At 42.5% G+C, this 20,299-nt stretch overlaps 2 protein-coding genes and 1 long non-coding RNA gene across 15 annotated transcripts in view; 1 reads left to right on the top strand and 2 right to left on the bottom strand.

The window, feature by feature from the left end:
* The window catches only part of LOC134740318 (uncharacterized), a 33,359-nt gene extending 28,201 nt beyond the window's left edge, over positions 1–5,158 (bottom strand). Inside the window, exon 1 of the long non-coding RNA XR_010127707.1 lies at positions 5,113–5,158. This is a non-coding gene — a long non-coding RNA (uncharacterized LOC134740318). The remainder of the gene's footprint in view (positions 1–5,112) is intronic.
* XRRA1 (X-ray radiation resistance associated 1) overlaps positions 1–6,621 on the top strand; it is a 103,158-nt gene extending 96,537 nt beyond the window's left edge. For all 12 annotated transcript variants that reach the window (XM_054441765.2, XM_063672091.1, XM_054441764.2 and 9 more), the window contains 5 exons: positions 1,108–1,455; positions 4,316–4,514; positions 5,298–5,413; positions 5,622–5,727; positions 6,136–6,621. In XM_054441765.2, coding sequence (XP_054297740.2) covers positions 1,108–1,455; positions 4,316–4,514; positions 5,298–5,413; positions 5,622–5,727; positions 6,136–6,389 — 1,023 coding nt within the window. In that variant the 3' untranslated portion in view covers positions 6,390–6,621. The remainder of the gene's footprint in view (positions 1–1,107; positions 1,456–4,315; positions 4,515–5,297; positions 5,414–5,621; positions 5,728–6,135) is intronic.
* Positions 6,622–7,175: 554 nt separating this feature from the next.
* RNF169 (ring finger protein 169) overlaps positions 7,176–20,299 on the bottom strand; it is an 87,584-nt gene continuing 74,460 nt past the window's right edge. For both annotated transcript variants that reach the window (XM_054441768.2, XM_063672092.1), the window contains exons 5-6: positions 14,778–14,877; positions 7,176–14,010 (exon numbers count right to left, since the gene is read on the bottom strand). In XM_054441768.2, coding sequence (XP_054297743.1) covers positions 12,826–14,010; positions 14,778–14,877 — 1,285 coding nt within the window. In that variant the 3' untranslated portion in view covers positions 7,176–12,825. The remainder of the gene's footprint in view (positions 14,011–14,777; positions 14,878–20,299) is intronic.

Raw genomic sequence — 20,299 nt, 5'->3', positions numbered from 1 at the left:
CCACCAGCTGCCAAGTGATGGCGCTTGGTGTCTTAGATGCTGAGGTGCGGTGCTGTGTCCGTGCCCTGTGCCTTGTGGCATGGATTCAAAGACTCTGGGTCCCTCAGAGTCTAAACACTGAGGTTCCACATATTTTCCAAAAGGAAACACATTTTTTTAAAGTAGCATATTTTATAAAAGTCATCCTTCGCCCTCCTTAGTCTGTTAGGTACATTTGCACACACCATTTCATTTGGTGGAACTCTGTGAGAGAGGCACAAGGAGGCAATGGGAGCTCAAAGGATAGACCTGTATTCCAGCCCATATTTTTCTAATTACAGTGCTTGGAATCTTTCCACTACACAACTTACATCTTTCAGTAAAAGTACAGTTATAAGTGAACCAAATACCTCTGACAAAGAGTGAAAACAATCCACTATGTAAAGGGGGAGAGAGAAAGAACTAAGCCCAGCTGAGGGCACATGGACACCTCCTGGCACCTGAGGCTGAGGAGGAGGGGGAGAATGGTCACAGGCTTTTACTAATTAACGGAATTATTTTCTTGGTCCTGAACCTTCAGAGAGATCTATCTTTAGGATCTTTATATAAGGTATAGGGACCAGCATCCTGAAAGGGGCCTGGTGCTGCCATTTTCCAGAAAATACAGAACCATTCCCCAACACCCTCTCCTCGGAGTCCCTGGGGGAAAGCCATAGGCACCATGTTAAACCCTCATCTGAAGACTGAGACTACTGAGGGCCAGAGTGACGTATGGTCAGGGATGCAGCATGAAGCCTGGAGCCCAGGACTGGAATTACATCGTCCAGGCACTACCGCCAAATCACTCTGGGACTTGGACAGGTCATTTTACCTCTCTAAGCCCCTGTTTCCTCATCTATAAAACTGGGGATAATTATTCATTGGGTTGTTTCAAGGTAGAAATAAAACAACTTACATCATGCTTGGGGCACATCATAGATGCCCAAAAAGTATGATTTCCCTTTCCACCTCCCCCTCACTCCGCACCCAGCACTCCGGCTGCTATACAAGTGGCCTTAGGCTAGTGAGGCCCAGGAGGAGAGAATCCTAATTAGGAAGCAAATTCATTCCGGCTCTTCTCCATGACAGGTGAAAACCGAAATCCCAAAGGTGCCGAAGCAGCCTCTGGTGCTCCATCACCCACGCGTGACGACAACCAAGTCTCCCTCAAAGGATATGCTAGAGCCAGAGGCAGAGCTGGCTGAAGATCTGCCCACTACCAAAAGCACTTCTGTGGAGTCAGAGATGCCCACTGAGAGCCTGGAAGGCCTTTCCCTGTCTCGCCGGACCTTCGTGCCACTGCCTCCCATCTGCTCCGACTCCACTGTGCATAGTGAAGAGACCCTGTCCCACCTGAGTGACACAGCTGTCCGCCTCAGCCCAGAGCGCCCATCAGATGAGGACTCCAAGAGCACAGAGTCCATCTTCCTGACCCAGGTACCCGTATCCAGCTGCCCCTGCCCACTTGTTGCTAGCTCACATAGGTTCCTGTGCAGCCCTTAGGCTCGACTGCTGTGGACAGCTGGGAGCAACAAGCACATGGCAGGTCTGGAAACGAGAAGTCAGCACCCTTGGCAGAGCTTGCAAGCCTCTTCTGGGAGATCTCTGCTCTGAGGCTACTGATAGGGACACCCATGGGGATAAGTCATGGTTCTGTGGCACAGTCAAGATCTGGGGTCTGACTGGGGTGTGATTCCAACTAGTTTTTCAGAGGGGTTTGCTGCTGCCTGTACCTCTCTGCTTCAGGTCTCCTCACTTTTGATGCTGCCTCTGGATCCTGGGAACATAGATAGATCAGATGCAGGTCGTGCCCTTGAGGTGCTCTCAGTATAATGGGGAACATAGGAACAGCTCATGCAATCAGTGCTGAGACTGAGGGAATCCCAGAGGCTGGGAGCCTGGAGGAAGGAGAGATGCCTCTGCCCCAGCCCAGGAGGGCTTCCTGGAAGAGGCTCAACTGAGCTGAGATTTACAGGCTGAGTAGGAATTAAAAAGATGAAGATATAGCAGCAAGGGCATTCTGGACAGAGGAAACAGCATGAAACAGGATAGAGGAAGGAAATTAAAATGGTACATGCAGAACTCACAAATGTTTAGTGTCAGTGTAGCAGAACGGTGGCATGTGGCAAAGGGTAATATAAGGCTAGAAGAGTTGTCAGGGCCCCCTTGAACTTTATTACTGCACCATCCCTCTCCCTGATCTCCCTGCCTCCAGTCTTGCCCCTCTAGTCTGCTCACTGCCAGATCTTTCCAGGATATACATCCATCCATTCATGGAGGTCTAACTCTCCATCTATTTCTTTTTCCACAGATGACTTATAGTGACATATAAATTTATACAGTATAAAAGTATCTTAAAGAAATATCTCAGAACCTTTGTGGAGCAATGCAGAATATAAATAAGCATTTTAAAAGAAACAATTTGAGAGAGTTAGATGAAAAGAAAATATGGACAGGAAAGGAAATAGTACAAGGGTAATTCTGTCATTCAAACATGCACATCATGCACTGCTGCTATTATAATAAAGATGTTTTGACAAAATGCAGTTCTGAGCTCCTAGTGGCCAAAGCAATACAATCAATTATGAGTCACTATGTTTTCAGGGGAAAAAAAAAAATCTTTTTTTTTCTGGCCTAATTGTCCTGGCTATAACCTTTAATACAATGATGAACAGAAGTGGTGAGAACAGACTTCCTTGTCTTGTGCCTGTTCTTAAGGGGAAAGCATTCAGTCTTTCACCATTAATTATGATATTAGGTGAGGGTTTTCCATAGATGCTCTTTATCTGGTTGAGGAAGTTACTTTCTATTCCTAGTTTGAGTGTTTTTTAATCATGACAGAGTGGGCTTTTCCTATGTCTACTGAGATGATCATATGGTTTTGATATATTACATTAATTGATTTCCAGATGTTAAACCAACCTTTCATTCCTAGGATAAATCTCACTTGGTCATAGTATATAATCCCTTTTACTTGTTGAATTCAGTTTACTAATATTTTTTGAGAATGTTTGCATTTATATTCATAAGTGATACTGCTTTGTATTTTTCCTTTCTTGTGATGTCTTTCTCTAGTTTGGATTTCAGGGTAATACTAACCTCAGAGAATAAGCCTCTTTTAATTTTTGGAAGAGTTTGTGAAGTATTGGTGTTAATTCTTTTTTAAATGTTTGGTAGAATTCACCAGTGAAACCATCTGGTCCTTGGCTTTTCTTTGTGGGAAGTTTAAAAATTGCTAATTCAGCTTTTTTGCTTGTTATAGGTCATATACATGTATACACATATGTGTGTATATATAATATATATTCAGAAATACACACACGTATATACATGATGGGGTCTCACTGTGTTGCCCAGGCTATAGTGCAATGGCTGTTCACAGGCACCATCCTACTACTGATCAGGATGCGAGTTTTGACCTGCTCCATTTTCTACCTAGGCAAGTTCATCTCTCCTTAGGCAACCTGGTGGTCTCCCACTCCTGGGAGGTCACCATATTGATGCTAAACATAGTGTGGACACTCGAGGAGCATAATGCACTACAGCCCAGAGCTCCCGAGCTCAAGCAGTCCTCCCATCTCAGCCTCCTGAGTAGCTAGGACTACAGGCATGTGCCACCCCACCTGGTGAGTAATTTTAATAAATACATCCCTACATGACATACAGATTTCTTATAAAGCCATTAGGATAGGCTAAAATCCTCCATGGTTTGCCATCAGAGTGAGGATAAAGAAAATACAAAATAAAACGCACCCTCAGCTTGGCATATAATGGTCCTTACCGATCTGGGTCCTGCTTACCACTGCAGTTGTCTGTCTCTTCACTTTGTGCTTAACTGTACCAATCTTTAGTTCCCCCAAAATGCACCTTGATGTTTCTTACCTCTGTGCCTTTGCTCATGCTGTTCCTTGTCTGAAACAATTATTCTTTCTCATCACTTGCAGTCCACACCTCTCCCCATTGCTCCATAGGGATGGCTTTCCTGGCTCTTCAAGACTTAGCTCAGGCTAAGGCATTCCTCCAAGGGAGCTTCTTGGCTAGGTTGGGGCTTCCTCTGGGATCACCCAAAACCACTGTATTCCCTCTGTTAAAGCATTTATCAATTGTCTATTTTTATGTCTGCCTTCTTCCATCCCAGTCTTGGTCTTACCTTTGCCCTTAAGAGAGTCTTGGTCTTACCCTTGCCCTTGGTCTTACCCTTGCCCAGCAGAGACCAGCACAGATATGATGCTCCGAATGTTCATTGAATGAATGAATGAATGAATGACAAATGAATGCATTTTCTTCCTGGGCACAGGTGAATGAACTGCCTTCCTCCATCATCCATAAGGATGATTTAGAGTTGAAGGAGAAAGACCAAAAGAAACCACCAACGGCACCCAGAGAGGTGAAAGGGACTCAGAGGAAGCTCCCAACTGCCTCCCTTCCCAGCAAGTACCACGGCTATGAAGAACTGCTGACAGCCAAGCCTGATCCAGCCTTCATTGAGCCAAAGGGTATGTGAGGGCATATCCTTGCTCTAGGGCAAGAGGTCATCTCCACAGCCCAGAGCAAGTCAGGGTCAAGCCAAGGCTGGCACCAAGCTGTCTTTTCCCAAGTAGGGTGCTGTCCTCTGTCTAAATACCTGTCAAAGGGCTCCTTTTAGGGTGTCCTTTGTTTGAAGCCCCACATATTGGGACCCCTGTCCTGGTTTGGGCCTTCACTGGCTTATGGGGAGCCACAGTTTATTGAGAGATTCTAGTCGGTCTCAGCCTAGCTGCTCTGGATGATAAAGTCTCTCCTCAGGAAAAGTTTGATGAATGAACACCCAGAATGGCCAGATTCTTGAGCTTTTCCCAGCCCAGAAGTTCCCAAACTGAACATCCAAAATCATTCCTATCTGGTTGGAGGCAAAGGAGCAGCTTCATCTCTGTGTTAATCAGTACTTCCAAAGCAACTGGCATTCAGCTGGGCTGTTCTGGGTGTCAGCCCCTGCGATATAACCCCCTGAGGTTAATAGGGTCACATTGGAGCCAGCCTTTTCCCCCACTCCAATACTATTTACCCATTACAATCTGTGCTATTTTTCCATTATAATATGGGACAAATACTCACTGAAGAATGATGGAACTTCAGGCACTGGAACAGATCCGGAAGAAACCTGGGAGCAGTGTTTTCTTTTGGGGACTCTCAAATCCTTTTACCTAGAGCTGCTGTGAGACTGAGGAATGAAGCAATCGGGAGGCATCTGGGAGGAGGAGGGGGAAGTGCCTTGACTCAGTCTTGCCGTCTTGCCCTAGGAATCCAGAAGAATGCACAAGCCCTGCAAAAAATGCTGAAGCACCCACTCCTGTGCCACTCCTCCAAGCCCAAGCTGGACACTCTTCAGAAACCCTATGTTCCCAAAGAGAAACGGGTAAACATCCAGCTCACTGAATGTGTAAATGGCCCCTGAGTACCGCCCACAGGTACAGATGTGGCTGTCACCTTGGGACCCTCTGAGGGCCATGCTTTCCCAGCACCCCCAGATGCTCCCCAGCCCGTTGCTGTGACTGTATGAAGTTAGGCCAGGAAAGTCTGTGCATAAACCTGGAATAACACCCTCCTCCATGACCTTCTGCCAGGCCCAGAGAATCCTGATTCCACCCCCAAGGAAGACTAGAGCCCAGCTGCTGGATGACATCTTCATTCGCTTGCGGGATCCCCGGAACATTACAGAGGCTCCACTAGGTACGGCTCTGCCACAGCTGCCAGGATCCCAGATTCAGTTCACTCCTGCTGGCTAAAGGCAAAGAAAGGGCTTGTGTCAGTGCAGGAAAGGCCCTTAGAGAGCAACTGCCTACATCAGTCTCTATATGTAGATGGAGAAAAGGAGAGCCAGAGTGAGGCAGGGAGTTGCCTAAAATCACACAGCATGTTAAGGTCCTGAACCAGGGCTTAAGATAGAGTCAATGCGTAGGGGCAGTAGGAAGTCACTGACTTCCTACTGCCCCAAGCTGGAAAGGCCATTTTTAGCCCCTTAGCATCCTCCTGCCACACCATCCCATTTTCCAAGGGTCTCTGGACCCAATCCTCTTGCTTTCGGCTGGGTGAGAACCAGGATGAGCTTGGTGCCTCTCCTGGCTTCGTTTCCTGCAGGTGCTGTCCTGCACCAGTGGACAGAACGGCGGCTGGTGAACCACAAGCAGTACCTGGAGGCCAAGAGGCTGTTGAAGGAGTTCCAGGCACGTTACCGGCAGCTGGTGAGCGGCTCTCTGCGCACAGTGTTCAGGACTACCTCGCTCCCCCCGGCCTGCCCAGCGCTGAGTGAGAGCCAGCCCAAGTTCGGCCACTTCCTCGAGTTCATGGATGAGTTCTGCCAGGAGCCCACAGCCAGTGACTCACAAGGCTAGGGCTGTGCATGGGGGCTGTGTGCACCACCCGGCCTGTGCCCCAGCTCTCCCCGAGGGCTCTGTGCCCTGGACCGCACCTCAAGGTTGACCAGCTGGCCACAGGCCTCAGAGCTCAGCTGGGCCCCACTCACTGGCCACAAGGTGGCATCCCCTTGTCAGGATCTCCCCTCCTTGGCCCAGGCATGACCTGGTGCCTGGCCCAGCAGCAATAAAGAGTGGGTGCACAGGGCAATAGACTGGGTGCCATATGCATTCTTTCATGGAACCCAGGCCACAGCAGCATTGTCACACTTCCCTCTAAAAATGGTTTTCCAGTTCAGATGCAACAGGGATACATTTGTTCTCTGTTGTATGAGAAACTGACACCAAGGGGATCTTAACAAATTCCTGAACAATGGCTCCAAAAAGAGTATTTTTAAAAACCAGATCTTGTGAGTACAGCCCTAATGTGCAGGGACAGTGTCATCCTGTATATTATTTGTTCTTTACTCAGACTCTTTCTTGGTTCCTTCATTAGGAGCATGAATGGTTGAATGTGAACATGACAGTAAATTGGAGCAAACTAAACTGGACATAACTTATGCCAAAAGACGTAGTTGTACACCATGGAAACCCCATCCCTGCTCCTAATCTCTACTGCCATTCTGAATGCCAAAGCAAGACATCCAACGTAGGGCATCTCCCAGAGCACATACAGCACCAAAAATCCACACACAGCCTAAGCTTAACCCATGTTTTTGTCTGAGATTGTTCTCCAGAGACAAGACTCTGACTAGAAACAGAACATCCACTTTCATGAGTTTCCTTTACTGTATTCTCAACTTGGGCCTCGCCTCAAGCAGGCAAACATACATTGAAGAATGCACTTTGGTACTGTTTAAATAACAACACATCAGCCCACTTGATTCCATGCCATGTCCTTGCTGACAGAAACATCCCCAACAGGGCATGCCCTGGTCCAAGTCCTCTGTCTTTGTCAAAATGCTCTTCTGATGAGCTGGAGAGGAGGCAGCCAGCAGTGGCAGTCCACAAGGATGCAGGTACCTTCTCCAATCCTAAAGCAGACAGCAGGTTGAATAAAACCAATACACAACCTATTTTCTAGGCAGGAGGAGAAAAGGCCCTTAGGACAATAATATTTGTACAAAGAGTTGAGAGTAAACAGTATATCAGGCTCAAAAAAAAAAAAAACTATTTGTTGGCATTTAAATTTTTTTCCCTTGCATAGTATCTATTCTCTCACTAGGACTTTTAAGTGCTCTGCTGGAGGCTCAGCGTTGGTAATACCATGTTTGATGCAAACTTGAACCCAATGCTCTCACTGGTGGCACAGCTTTGGAGGGTGGTGGCCCCAACAAGGGGCAATCTGCCTGCTGCTATATTAATCTGGAACCAGGGCCAACAGCTACTCTTGAACTATGGTATTTGAAGAGTGAGTTCACTGCCTGTTTTACCTTATATTAAATGACAGGAAAGGAAGATGAACAAACCTTGCTTTGCCTTGGCTTCAAACTAGTTCTTCATTTAAGACACCAGAAAGGGAGAGAGGGAGTCTGCTTAGAGTTTGAGGTTGCCTCTCACAAGATGACAGTTAAAAGTTGCCACCTTACTTAAAAGGCATTAAGGAGGCATTTACTCACAAAGGAGAGAGAGTACATTTTTTTCTTAAGAGGAAAAAAATACCGATAATACATAGAACAATCTGCACATCCAGTCTTGGCACTTTTTCCAATTTGACTAATCTCTAAACTGGTGACCCTTGCATATATCTTAAGTCTCTTTTCTACAATCTTCTTCAGAAAGTTACAGCAGATAACAATCATGTATAAAGATGCATTTCCTAGATCATCTTCAGAAGAAACTCTCTTCAGTACTTTCCCTAGAATCTGCCCCCTGACCACCCCGCCCCAGACCTGCTTTCTCTTTTGAGAATTCATAACCAGGTATGTTTAGATACCAGTTCAAAAGACCACTCTATGGGTTGATGAGGAAAAGGCTGGCTGAGAACAATTTAAGACCATAATGAGTTTCCAATTTTTAAAGAAAAATTGGCTAGCTGGCTTTTAATTCTTAATTAAAATTAATTAAAATTATTCCAATCAAAATATATCACTTTCCAAGATTCCACATTCATATTACTTACTTATACTTTGGAGACTTTCTCTACCTGAGCATGTATTCAGGGGCTATAGGTACATTCAACTCTAACTAACTGAAAAAAATCAGGAAGAAAAAGCTATTAAAATAACCTCCTAAATCATTTGGGGGTATCCCCATCATTGGTGCGTGTGTCAAACTTTAACGATTATTCAGACCCTGGAAAACTACACTATAAAATAGGGCACTGGATCACAAGTTCGTTTGGTTAAAAAAAAAAAAAAAGGTGGGGGCGGGGGGGCAGAGAAGAAGTTTGACTTGGATGATCTCCATGCCCATTCCAGCTGTAACATTCTATGACTGTGACCCAGCCTTTGATTTTTCTCTTTTCTCACTCTCCTACTAGACATTTCAGTGAAAAGTTAGGCAAGAAAAAGGAAAGGAATCCCAAGTTGCTGCCAGCTCTGATGAGAGATCAGGTTGGGGGAGAGATTAGGAGGTTACTAAATTGAGGTGTGGGCCTCCCCTGACCATGTCAGTGATCCACAACCCACCTCACTTCTTGGGGCTTAAGCTAAAAGCAGCTTCTGAAGAGATGTTAATGTCCTGTAATCACTAGAGGAGAAAATTCATTCTCCTTCCATAACATTACTTAGTAAAGGAAAAGCAATGGTGCAATCAAATTCACAAATACCAATGGGGTCTCAAATGTAGAATGCAGTTTGCTGGGTGCTAGTCAGTTTTCTAAATGGGACCAGAAATGGCTTTCCTAAGACCATAAACGAACTCTCCAGCCACACATACATTCAAATGCATTCCATTAGACAGTGAGCTCCTCAAGAGGAGGAACTGCTTTATCTCCACAGTCCAGCTCAGGGTTGGCACAAGTTTGAAGCTCAGTAAATGTTTGTCAAATAGAAAAGAAAGGATGAGCCTTCGGTCATCAGCTGCATGAGTCAGGCACGGTGGCAGCTTCCCATTTTAGTCAGTTTGCCAGTTTGTAACCAGACAGTAATCAATTAAGAGCTTTAATCTCTGAAGGAGATTTTTCCTTTAGGGAAAATGAACAAAAAATAAAACATTTATTACCAGTGCTTCTTCCAAGCAAAAATTTAAAAATTAAATTAAAATTTAAAAAATAAGTGAAGCCACTTAGGAGTTTCCCTGGCAAGCCTCACCCAAGAAGACTTAACCTTTTTAAAAAGAGGCAAATATATGAAAGGGGCCAGGGGCTGGATGCATAATCCCCTGATCTGATACCAACCCAATAGGCCCAGATGACTTCTTCCAGCAGATACAATCAATGGGTCAAGAACATTTTCTCAAAGTATCTATCTTTCCCTCTCTACAGAAAAGAGCTGACAGCCACCTTCTAAGGGCACCACATTTCCTGGATTTCCCCTCAGACTGACCTTCACCCTCCCCCCTCTCATAACTTCCCCTTTAATAAGAAAAAAACCCAGACTGCATATATACAAGGAACAGAGTAAGACGTATAGTGAACCAGACTTCAATGATTTGTGAGGAATTTGTTTTGTGAAATCCTGCACCTCTTATTCTTAGTTCACAAACCATTCCCATCGTTCTGTTTCCTTCCTTGTCCTTTTTTTCCCCCCCAAATAATCCATATCAACATATCGACTTTTAACCAACTTCACAATCATGGAAGGAGAGGGAGACTTTTCAGAAAAAGCATTCAGGTTTTAGTTATTAAGGATGGGAAGCATCTTAAAATACAGATAATACCTTAGTGGTTTTTCCTTCCTCCAAAACCAACCTGATTAAAGATCAACCCTCCTCCCTCCTTAACCTAGACCACTCTACCTATATTTGAAGGACTGTTGCTCAGCAGGAAGTTTAGAAAACAACTGTCAGTACCATCCTAGGCATCACTGTAGGTACAAGGAGGGAAGGCAGTAAGCTGGACCTAGAGTTTGGAATATTTGTTTAACAAGAATTTGTTCTTCATTCTGCACTTGTTGCAACTGCTATGCAATTCTTAAAATGAGAGTATTAATTTGGGGAAATATTTAAAATATATATCTTTTATCTATTAAAAATATTTCTTTTTACCAAAGACAAAAATCAATTCCAACTGAAAAGTGTTTTTCAAATTACTGGAGATATAGAAAAAGATGGCAAGTGGAAAAATAAGTGTCTTTGCTCCTACCAACAAGACTAGCCTTCCAATAATATTTACTAAGATCAAAAAGGAAATGCGTGAAATGGCAGTAACTGTTAAGTTTCCTCTAAGGGCATTTATAGTAAGGTCACCCTCCCTGTCTTCTGTAAACCAGAGCCAGCTCTTCTGTTTTGGGCACAAACATGCCCTCCAGCAGCCCTTGGAGGACATAAGTTGTTGGTAGGGCCTAGAACTGAAGTGGTGTGACTATAAAATCATGAGATTGGTATATGTTTTTAAAACATACATCTGCACATGTGCACACACACACAGAAAACAGAATACATACATTCAGGTGAATGATGTTCCCCACCAAAGTAGTCACCAAAGAGATTCTACCTATCTCAATGATGACCACAATGTTTAAGACATCTCTGGAACTTCTCTTTGGGAACTGTTTGGGAACTATGAGCTGCACAAGAAAATGGCTATGCTTTACAGCAGCATTCATTACTGCAAACCTACTTGATAAGCCACCTTCTTTCCCAGAGGCTTCAAATAGCTGCTGGCTAGTCTCAGACTTTAAATTCTCTATCCTAACCACAAATAACCACAAAACACTGAAGATTTGCCCTGAGAAAAGGCAAATCTGAGAACACTTAAAAGGAGTTATACTATCTTCCTTGATCAATGGGTCACTGTTCTGGACTTTGGCTTCTAGGTCTAGAAGCTGAGGAGGACCTTAGGAGGAGGCTGGAATAGATAACCATTAAGGTCCCTTCCAGTTCTAGCATTTTGGGAGTCAGTGTTTCTAGTCTTTGAAGACAGTTCCAGAAATGCTTTCACCAATGGCACTGGAAAAACTAAGCAGTATCCTGCTGGGGCTACTCAAAGGAGACAACATATATTGGGATATATAAGCTCTGGAAGGTCTATTAAAATGCCAGTCACATGACTTTATAGTAACAACTCATACATACATGGGGAATGCCAGCCCATCAGAAACTCCCTAAAATGATATCTTGATCCCTATTCTCAATGAGCCCAGATGGGCAGAAGCACCAAGCACCACCAGGGATGCAAAAGACACATGGTGTCAGCTGCTAAGGAAAATAAACTCCCAAAGGTCCATGGGACTGAATTTACCAGCTGCATCCAGCTAGATACCTTGTTTCCATAGTATGGAGTTTAAGTATTGTTCCTTGCCTGACTTCAGGGTGAATTTTTAGGATTTTAGATCAACATTGCAGATAACCCTTGGCCATGTGAAAAGTAATAATGAAGCCTGATTATAGTTTGTCTCATAGGCTGAAACCCCCAGAAAAGCAGGAGGCTCTAAACTGTGGGGGATGGGGATAATGCACAGTATATGTTTATCCACCCTGTCGATCTTGTTTGCATGTGGATTCTGCACTATCAGTGTTCAGTGCCCAGCCTAGCTTCCCCTAGGCTCCCCTGGCACACCCTTAGGTTGTGATCTATTTGGGAAACCTTTAGAAAATCCATGGGTTATGCCACTTAGTAGTCGAGAGAACCAGAACATCTGCGCTGCAGTTTCATCATCTAAAAATGGGGCTAATGCCAGTTACATGAGAGGTCTCTTGGAAAGACTAAATAATGTCTGTAAATGTGCTCTGTCAACTATATAGCATTCACCAAATATTATTTTTTAAACAGAGAATGTAAATTAACTTTTGTAAAGGCATAAGCTTAACTGATATAGATAGGTATTTATTTTTGGCAAGGGACGGCAGAAAGCATAACATAACCATCTATCATTTTGGATCTGCCAAGGAACTAAATTGTTCACTTCTTCGAAAAAAATGGAATTTTATCTGCAAGGCTGATTTAAAACAATACCATGCTGAAAGAAGTCAGGAAGTCTATCAGTTTAAGAAGGTATCCCCTCTTTACCATTACTAACTGTGGCCATTATGCTCCTGAATGAGGCCGTTCCAAATCTCATTCCCAGTGGGTGCTGCCAGGTTTGGCCCAGAAGCCCTTAGGGATGGGTCACTCAGGCTTCTGGCCTGGGTCACAGAGAAACGGAGATGCTATTCCCTTGGATATTGACTACAAAGGCCCTGGAACCTCTCAGAACCATATTAGACAGTGTTTTGCCATTAAAATAAAACCAAAGTGAGAACACTCAGCTCTTCAGGATAAATGATCAAGGCCTAAGACCTTTTAAAAATAGGTAACACTGTTCATTAGGTGCTACTTGGCCCCGGCCATGTTGCTGGACCGTAGGAGATACTGATCCACACTTCCTTTTCGCCGGCTCACAGTCCGCCTCTCGTTGTCAAACATGCGCTGCAACTGCAGAGCCAACTGTCGGTCTTCTTCCTCTTGCTGAAGTTTCTGCTCCATCTCTCGCAGGACTGGGTCTGTTGGGGCCAGACCCACCTCACCACTGGTTTGTCGCAGTTTTTTAAGGGAGCCATTTTGTTCTAAGTGCTTGGTCTTGCAGTGTCTTTTCCGGCCTCGACGCAAAGAAGGAAGTGGCTCTTCACTTAGGCTCTCGACTAGAACACCATTAGTCAGATCAAAATGATTTAATGTCTTCAATTGTTTCTTTGTTTTGAGGACTCCACCCAAAACACTGTTTTGGGGTAGCATTGAATTAACTGTGGTGATTTTCATGGCTCTGCTTGTACAGGTTTTGTCTAACTTGGCATCTGGAGTTGACCCTAACCCCTCAAACTGCTCCCTCTCCAAAGAAGTCCCACTGCCTCCCCCTTTGAGTTCTGAGGAACAGCAGGTTTCCAGTGGGATCTCAGTGCTACTTTTATTATCACTGTCCTGTTCTGCTTTTGTTTGGCTAACAGAGGGGAAATAATCAAGATCAGCAGAGGTGGGTCCAGTATACTCAGAGAGGACCTGCCCACCGGACAATCTTGTATTTACAGCCACAAGTGGCTTCTCCTTGCTAGAATGGATACCTTCAGAGCCTAGTAACTCTTCCCCCATTTCAGGAGCCAGAGAGGTAAGAGTGGCTTTTGAAAGGGTCTTTTTGATCTGCCGCTCCTGAAAGATCTGTTCCCACTTTTTCAGGATCCGTGGACTGGCCTCATAAGAAGTCTGCTTCTGCAGGCTTCTGTTTAGGTTGCGTGGGGTTGATTTGATGATGAGGGGACTTAGCACACGGCCATCAGGGAGTCTCTTGGGAGGGGTACATGGTGAGCAGACAATGGGCTTGAAATGGTTTAGTTCTTCGGAGATGCTGTCATTGCTCTCAGGGCTGATAGAACGCTCTGGCTTATGCAGGGAAGCCAAGGATGAAAGGGAGCTGAAGGGTAGACGCTTTTCGATGGTTAAGTCAGGGGCCGAGAGGCAGCGGTTGTTTTGAGTTGACAAGAGGACACCAATGATGGGGTTGGAGGCTGGAGTCATAGTTGCGACCTGAAAGAGATTAAAAAGATTATGCATTCATACACACATACATATACATTTTCTTTCATCATTCCTTTATGATGGTGGAGGGCCAGGGAAGGGGAGGACAAGAAAAGGGATGAAGGGTAATGTGAGCCTAAGAAAGGGAGAAAATCCCTAACTTAGAAAGCATACCATTTAGCAGAAAATCCTATATACTTCAAACAATTAATAAAACTGAAAATCTGTAGGGGAGAAAAAACACTTATCCAAAGCTTTAAAAAAGGTTTCTTGCCCAGGCATGGTGGCTTATACCTCCCAAAGTGCTGTAATCCCAGCATTTTGGGAAGCTGAGACAGGTGTATCACTTTGAGACCAGCCTGGAAAACATAGCAAGATCCCATCTCTACAAAAAAATTTAAAAATTCCCCAGGTGTGGTGGCATGTGCCTGCAGTCCCAGCTACTTGGGAGGCTGAGGTGAGAAAGGCTACTTGAGCCCAGGAGTCTGAGGCTTCAGTGAGCTATGGTTGCACCACTGCACACCAGCCTAGGTGAGAGTGAGACTGTCTCTTAAAGAAAAAGAAGGGGGGGATTCTCTAGTAGCCCTAATTCTACCCATCTGGCTACTAATTCAAACTTTCTTCCTTCACATCTGTTTGTGGACTTCTCCAATATAACTAGTATGCCTGAGCTCATTCTGCTTCTTCTCTTCTGGAATAGTTTATTTCATGACCATGTGCAGAGCGGGTGATGGGGCAAGCCTCGCAAGCCCTGGAGGTCTGTGGCTGAGGTGTACCTTGGCTTTGTTGCCTGGAGCTGCTCTGACTCTGCTCTTCGCTCTTTCCTGGGCTGTGTCACTGCAGCTCTGACTCCTTTCCACCTTGGAGTTTAGCTTCCTAAAAAAGAATAAATAAAAAACAAGTAGTCAAAATTAGTCCATATATAGGTAAGGAAAAAGGATGACAATATCTTTTTGCTTTCTAAGCCACTCACCAAGAAAGAATTCCCTTGGGCAGCTACAATAGAAAATGAGTTAATTTATTAACAAAATACATTCTGAATAGAAATTCTGCCAAAAGACAGTGCTCCAGAGAGGATATTTGGTTCAAGATTTTGTTTCCAAACTAGACCCTGCCAAAAGGAGGCAGAACCAGTGGCTATTTTGAACATGTTTAGAGAGATGTAGAGATACTTCACTATCCTTAATAGGGTGGATACAATGTTAAATCACCTTTACAAGCAACAGATTTTTCTTTTTATTAGACCCAAACCTCTCTTCAATTTAAATCAAGCACAAAACAAATATTGAAGTACTTACAAAAATGCACAGCAGTGCATTAGATCTCTATGTACAGAGTCAAAATTAAATGTAGTCTCTCCTTTAATCCATTACATTTGAGCTTTCAAAGGCCTAAATCCTAGTGATTTCAGAGGTTTAAAGAACACATGATTTTTGTCTTTATGACATTGAGTTTACAACCCAAACCAAACTCCACAGTACTCGGATTCTATACTGAAGTCCACTACACTATAGCATAGTAAGTGCCATAAGACAGCAGTTAGTATGCAACTAAACTTCCCAAGTGTTTTCTTCTAAGAGTTTTATCATTTTGACTCTTAAGTTTAGGTCTTTGGTCCATTTTGAGTTAAATTTTGTAACTCAAAATGGTGTGAAATTGGAATCCAACTTTATCCTTTTGTATGTGGGTATCTATTAACAGTTGTCCCAGGATCATATGTGAATCTATGTTAGAATTATGTGCAGATGACTGTCACCTGCCCCAGAAACAAGTAGGGACACTTAATTTCTCACTCGCCTTTGTTTCCCCATTCCTCAACTCTTGCCTAAATATATGTCTGTTCACCAAGCATGTATCATATACTTACTATATGTGTGCCAGACACTGATGGCCATTATCCAGGCACTGAGAATACAGAGAAGAATGAGACACAGTCTAGATCTTCAAGGAATCAGAGTCCAGTGGACAAATAAATAAATACAGTGAAAGGGCACAACAAAAAAAAGCATGCATAGGAAGCAGAAATGGCATAAAGGAGAGAGTTCTTCATAACCTGGGATGAAGTGAGATCTGGGTTGGAAAAGTCTTCCTGTAGCATGTTCATTTCAAAGGATAAACAGGAATTTGCCGTAAGTCAAGGTGGACACATAGTTATGCAGATGATCTCAAACAGAAATTATTTCTTCAAATGATTTGATTTAGCTTTGGAATGGAATGCATCATATCTACTCTTCTGTAGCAAAAGACTTGTTTTCAGAGTTTTACTATGCCAGCATTAGCTTGGAGAAAACTTGTAAAGAAGGTAAGGTACCTTCCCAAGGTGGCTCTCTTCTCCCTACATCTCTAGTAAGTAGAGTGGGTAGCATGTCCTACCCACTCATAAGGGCTTCTATTCCAGTATTTCTGTGTTATTCCTCCCATTCAAAACCCTCCCATCCTATATCTTATGGCCACATAGTGTTAATAGGAGAAAGAGGTGGCCAGCCTGTATCACGTGCTTGCACTTTACCAAGAGATTCAACATTTAACCCAAATGAAAGATGTGAAAGTTGTACTATCTAGTGGGAAATACATTTTGGAGCAGGTAGAAAATTTCAACATCCCCCTATAAAAGCAGCTGTGTAAAAGTCAGCTTGATTGGTAGTTTACTTTTAAAAATATTGATATTCATTTGCATCCCTAGAAGTCACAGAAACTGTCAGTGGTGTAAGCCACCCAGAAGTATACCGTATGGCAGATTAAAATGCTGTGGTAAATAATATATACCTTGCGTTAGAAAAAAGGGATGTAAAGTGGAGAGAGACAGCATTGTTACTTCAAATATATCAATTGTTTGGTGTGATTCCACTGGCAAAACAAGTAGACACCAAGAGGAAAAGATTTTCTGATTAACCTGAGAAAGATTTTTGTAACTTTCAATAGAGCAGTTCACTGATAGTTGCCTGGGAAGACACTGAGCTCCATGCCGTTAGAGGTATTCAAACTGAGGCGGGATCTAGCCCTTAAGTTCCAAATATTACATAATTAAGAAATAATTTTTAAAAACAGGCTATAAATCCATTTTGTCAGGTGTAAAACAGTCAAATTGAAAGTCTCTGTTTTCAAGCCTACGTTATCAGATACACAAATGACAACTACCTGTAGCTTGGGAGAACATCTTCACATGCCCCATAAACTCCATTTTGGCAAAAGAAAAGGCCCAGGGAGGAAACACACTTGCAGTGACCAAGCACGCAATGAAGAGAGAAAAAAAAAAAATTCTGACAATCTAAAATCTTTTTGGTAAACTTTAGTATAGCTGAAATTGTCATTACCTCTCCTATTCATATTTGATCAACAGACTTTTTACTGAGCACCAACTCTGTGCAAAGCATTAGAGACAGATTGATCAAAAGACAACCTTCACTGAAAGGAGCGTCTAGCCACTGAAGTCCACCACTCTATAGCATAAGTGCTGTAAGAGATCAGTTATTATACAACAGAACTCCTCAAGTGTTTTCTTCTAAGAGTTTTATAGTTTAAGCACTTACATTTAGGTCTCTGATCCATCTGGAGTTCATTTTTGTATGTGGTATGAGGTTGGGGCCCAACTTCATTCTTTTGCATGTAGATATCCAGTTATACCAGCACCATATGTAAAGTGGCTGTTCTTTCCCCACTGAATGGTCTTGGCACCCTTGTTGAAAATCAGCTGACCATGGATGTATGGGTTTATTTCTGGACTCTCAACTCTATTCCATGGATTTACATGTCTACCCTTATTCCAGTACCACATTGTTTTGATTGCTATACTTTGCAGTAAGTTTTGAAATCAGGAGTTGTGAGTCTTCCACCTTTGTTCTTTTCTTTTTTTTTTTTTTTTTTTCAAGATTGTTTTAACTATTTGGGATCCTCTGAAAATTCATATATATGTTTTGGTATGTTTGTCCATTTCTGCAAAAAAGACCACTGGAATTTAATAGGTGTTACACTAAATCTGTAAAACGACTTCAAGAGTATTGCCATCTTAACAATATTATGTCTTCTAATCCATGAGCACAGGAGGTCTTTTGCTTTACTTAGATCTTCTTTAATTTCTTTCAGCAACGTTTTATAGTTTTCAGCATACAAGTCTTGCACTACTGCAGTTAAATTTATTCATAAGTATTCTATTTTTTGATGCTATTGTAAACTGAATTGTTTTCATAGTTACCTTTTTGGGTTGTTCACTGCTAGTGTATAGGAATACAACTGATTTTTGTGTGCTGAGCTTATATCTTGCAACTTTGCTAAAATTTGTCTATTAGTTTTAACAATTATTTCATGGATTCTTTAGGATTTTTTGTGATTAACATGTCATGTGTAAACAGAGATAGTCTTACTTCTTCCTTTGCCATCTGGATGCCTTTTATTTTTCTTGCCCAATTTTTCTGGCTAGAATTTCCAGTACAATGTTGTACAGAAGTGGCAACAGTAGACATCATTTATCTTGTTCCTGCTACTGGGAGGAAAGTTTTCTCCTTCACCACTGAGTATGATGTTGCTGTGGGTTTTTCATAGATTCCTTTTATAAGGCTGAAGTTCTCTTATTTTCCTATGTGTTCAGCATTTTTCTCATGAAAGGGTATAAGATTTTGTCACTTTGTGTGTGTGTCTACTGAGCTTTTTTCCCCTTCATTCTACTAAAATGGTACATTACATTGATCTTCGTATGCTGAAACACCTTTGCATTCTTGGAATAAATCCTGCTTGGTCATGGTGTATAATTCTTTTAAAAAAATGCTGCTGGATTTTGTTGGCTAGTATTTTTCCTGAAGAATTTTTATCTATATTCCCAAGAGATCTTGGCCTATACTTTTCTTATGAAATATTTGTCCGACTTTGGTATCAGGGTAATGTTTACCTCATAGAATATTTATTCTTCTAATTTTTGGGAGAGTGTGAGGATTCACGTTAATTCTTCTTTAGTTGTTTGGTAGAATCACCAGTGAAGCCACTGGCCCTCGGCTTTTATTGTTGGATTTTTTTTTTTTTTTTTTTTGATTATGGGTTCAACCTCTTTACTTGATATAGATCAATTCAGATTTTCAACTTCCTCCAGTACTTTACCAGTTTCTAGGAATTGGTACATTTCATTACATTCACTCTAGGAACTGGTACATTTCATCTAAATTGTCTAATCTGCTGGCATTAAAATTGTTCATAGTATTTGTCTATAATCCTTCTTAATTCTATAATAACAGTAATGTCATCATTTTTCTTCCTAATTTTGGTAATTTGAGTCTTCTCTTTTTTCTTGACCAGTCGTTAAAAATTTGTCAATTTTGTTGATTTTACCAAAGGACCCCCTTTTGGGTTTCATTCATTCTGTTTTCCTATTCTCTGTTAATCTTAAATGTAATCTTTATTATTTCTTTCATTTTCTGTCTTTAGTCTACTCTGTGTGTTTAGTCTTAGATCTTTTATAATGTAGGCTTTTACAGCTATAAATTTCCCTCTGAGCGCTGCTTTCATTACATTCAGTAAGTTTTGATGTACGGGTTTTCTTTAATTTTTACCTTTTTCTAACTTTTAAGTTCAGGGGTACATGCGCAGGATGTGCAGGTTTGTTACATAGCTAAACCTGTGTCATGGTGGTTTGCTGCACAGATCATCCCATCACCTAGGTATTAAGCCCAGCATCCATTAACTATTTTTCCTGATGGTCTCCCTCCTCCCACCCCCATTCTCCTGCAGGCCCCAGTGTGTGTTGTTTCCCCAGTTTCCCCACATGTGTCCATGAGTTCTCATCATTCGGCTCCCACTTTATAAATGAGAATATGTGATGTTTGGTTTTCTGTTCCTGCATTAGTTTGCTGAGAATGATGGCTTCCAGCGCCATCCATGCCCCTGCAAAGGACATAATCTTGTTTCTTTTAATGGCTGCATAGTGTTCCATGGGGGTATATGTACCACATTTTCTTTATTCAGTCTATCACTGAATGGCATTTAGGTTGGTTCCATGTCTTTGCTATTGTGAACAGTGCTGCAATGAACACACATGTGCGTGTATTTTTATAAGGGAACATAAAAATATTGGGTGTATACCTAGTAATGAGATTGCTGGGTCGAATGGTATTTCTGCCTCTAGGTTTTTGAGGAATCGCCACACTGTCTTCCATAATAGTTGAACTAATTTGCACTCCCACCAACAATGTAAAAGTGTTCCTTTTTCTCCACAACCTTGCCAGCATGTGTTGTTTTTTGACTTTTTAATAATAGCCATTCTGACTGGTGTGAGATGGTATCTCATTATGGTTTTGATTTGCATTTCTCTAAT

Source organism: Pongo pygmaeus, chromosome 9 (assembly GCF_028885625.2).
Source record: "Pongo pygmaeus isolate AG05252 chromosome 9, NHGRI_mPonPyg2-v2.0_pri, whole genome shotgun sequence".
NCBI lineage: Eukaryota > Metazoa > Chordata > Mammalia > Primates > Hominidae > Pongo > Pongo pygmaeus.
This window is presented reverse-complemented; position numbering and strand designations above follow the sequence as displayed.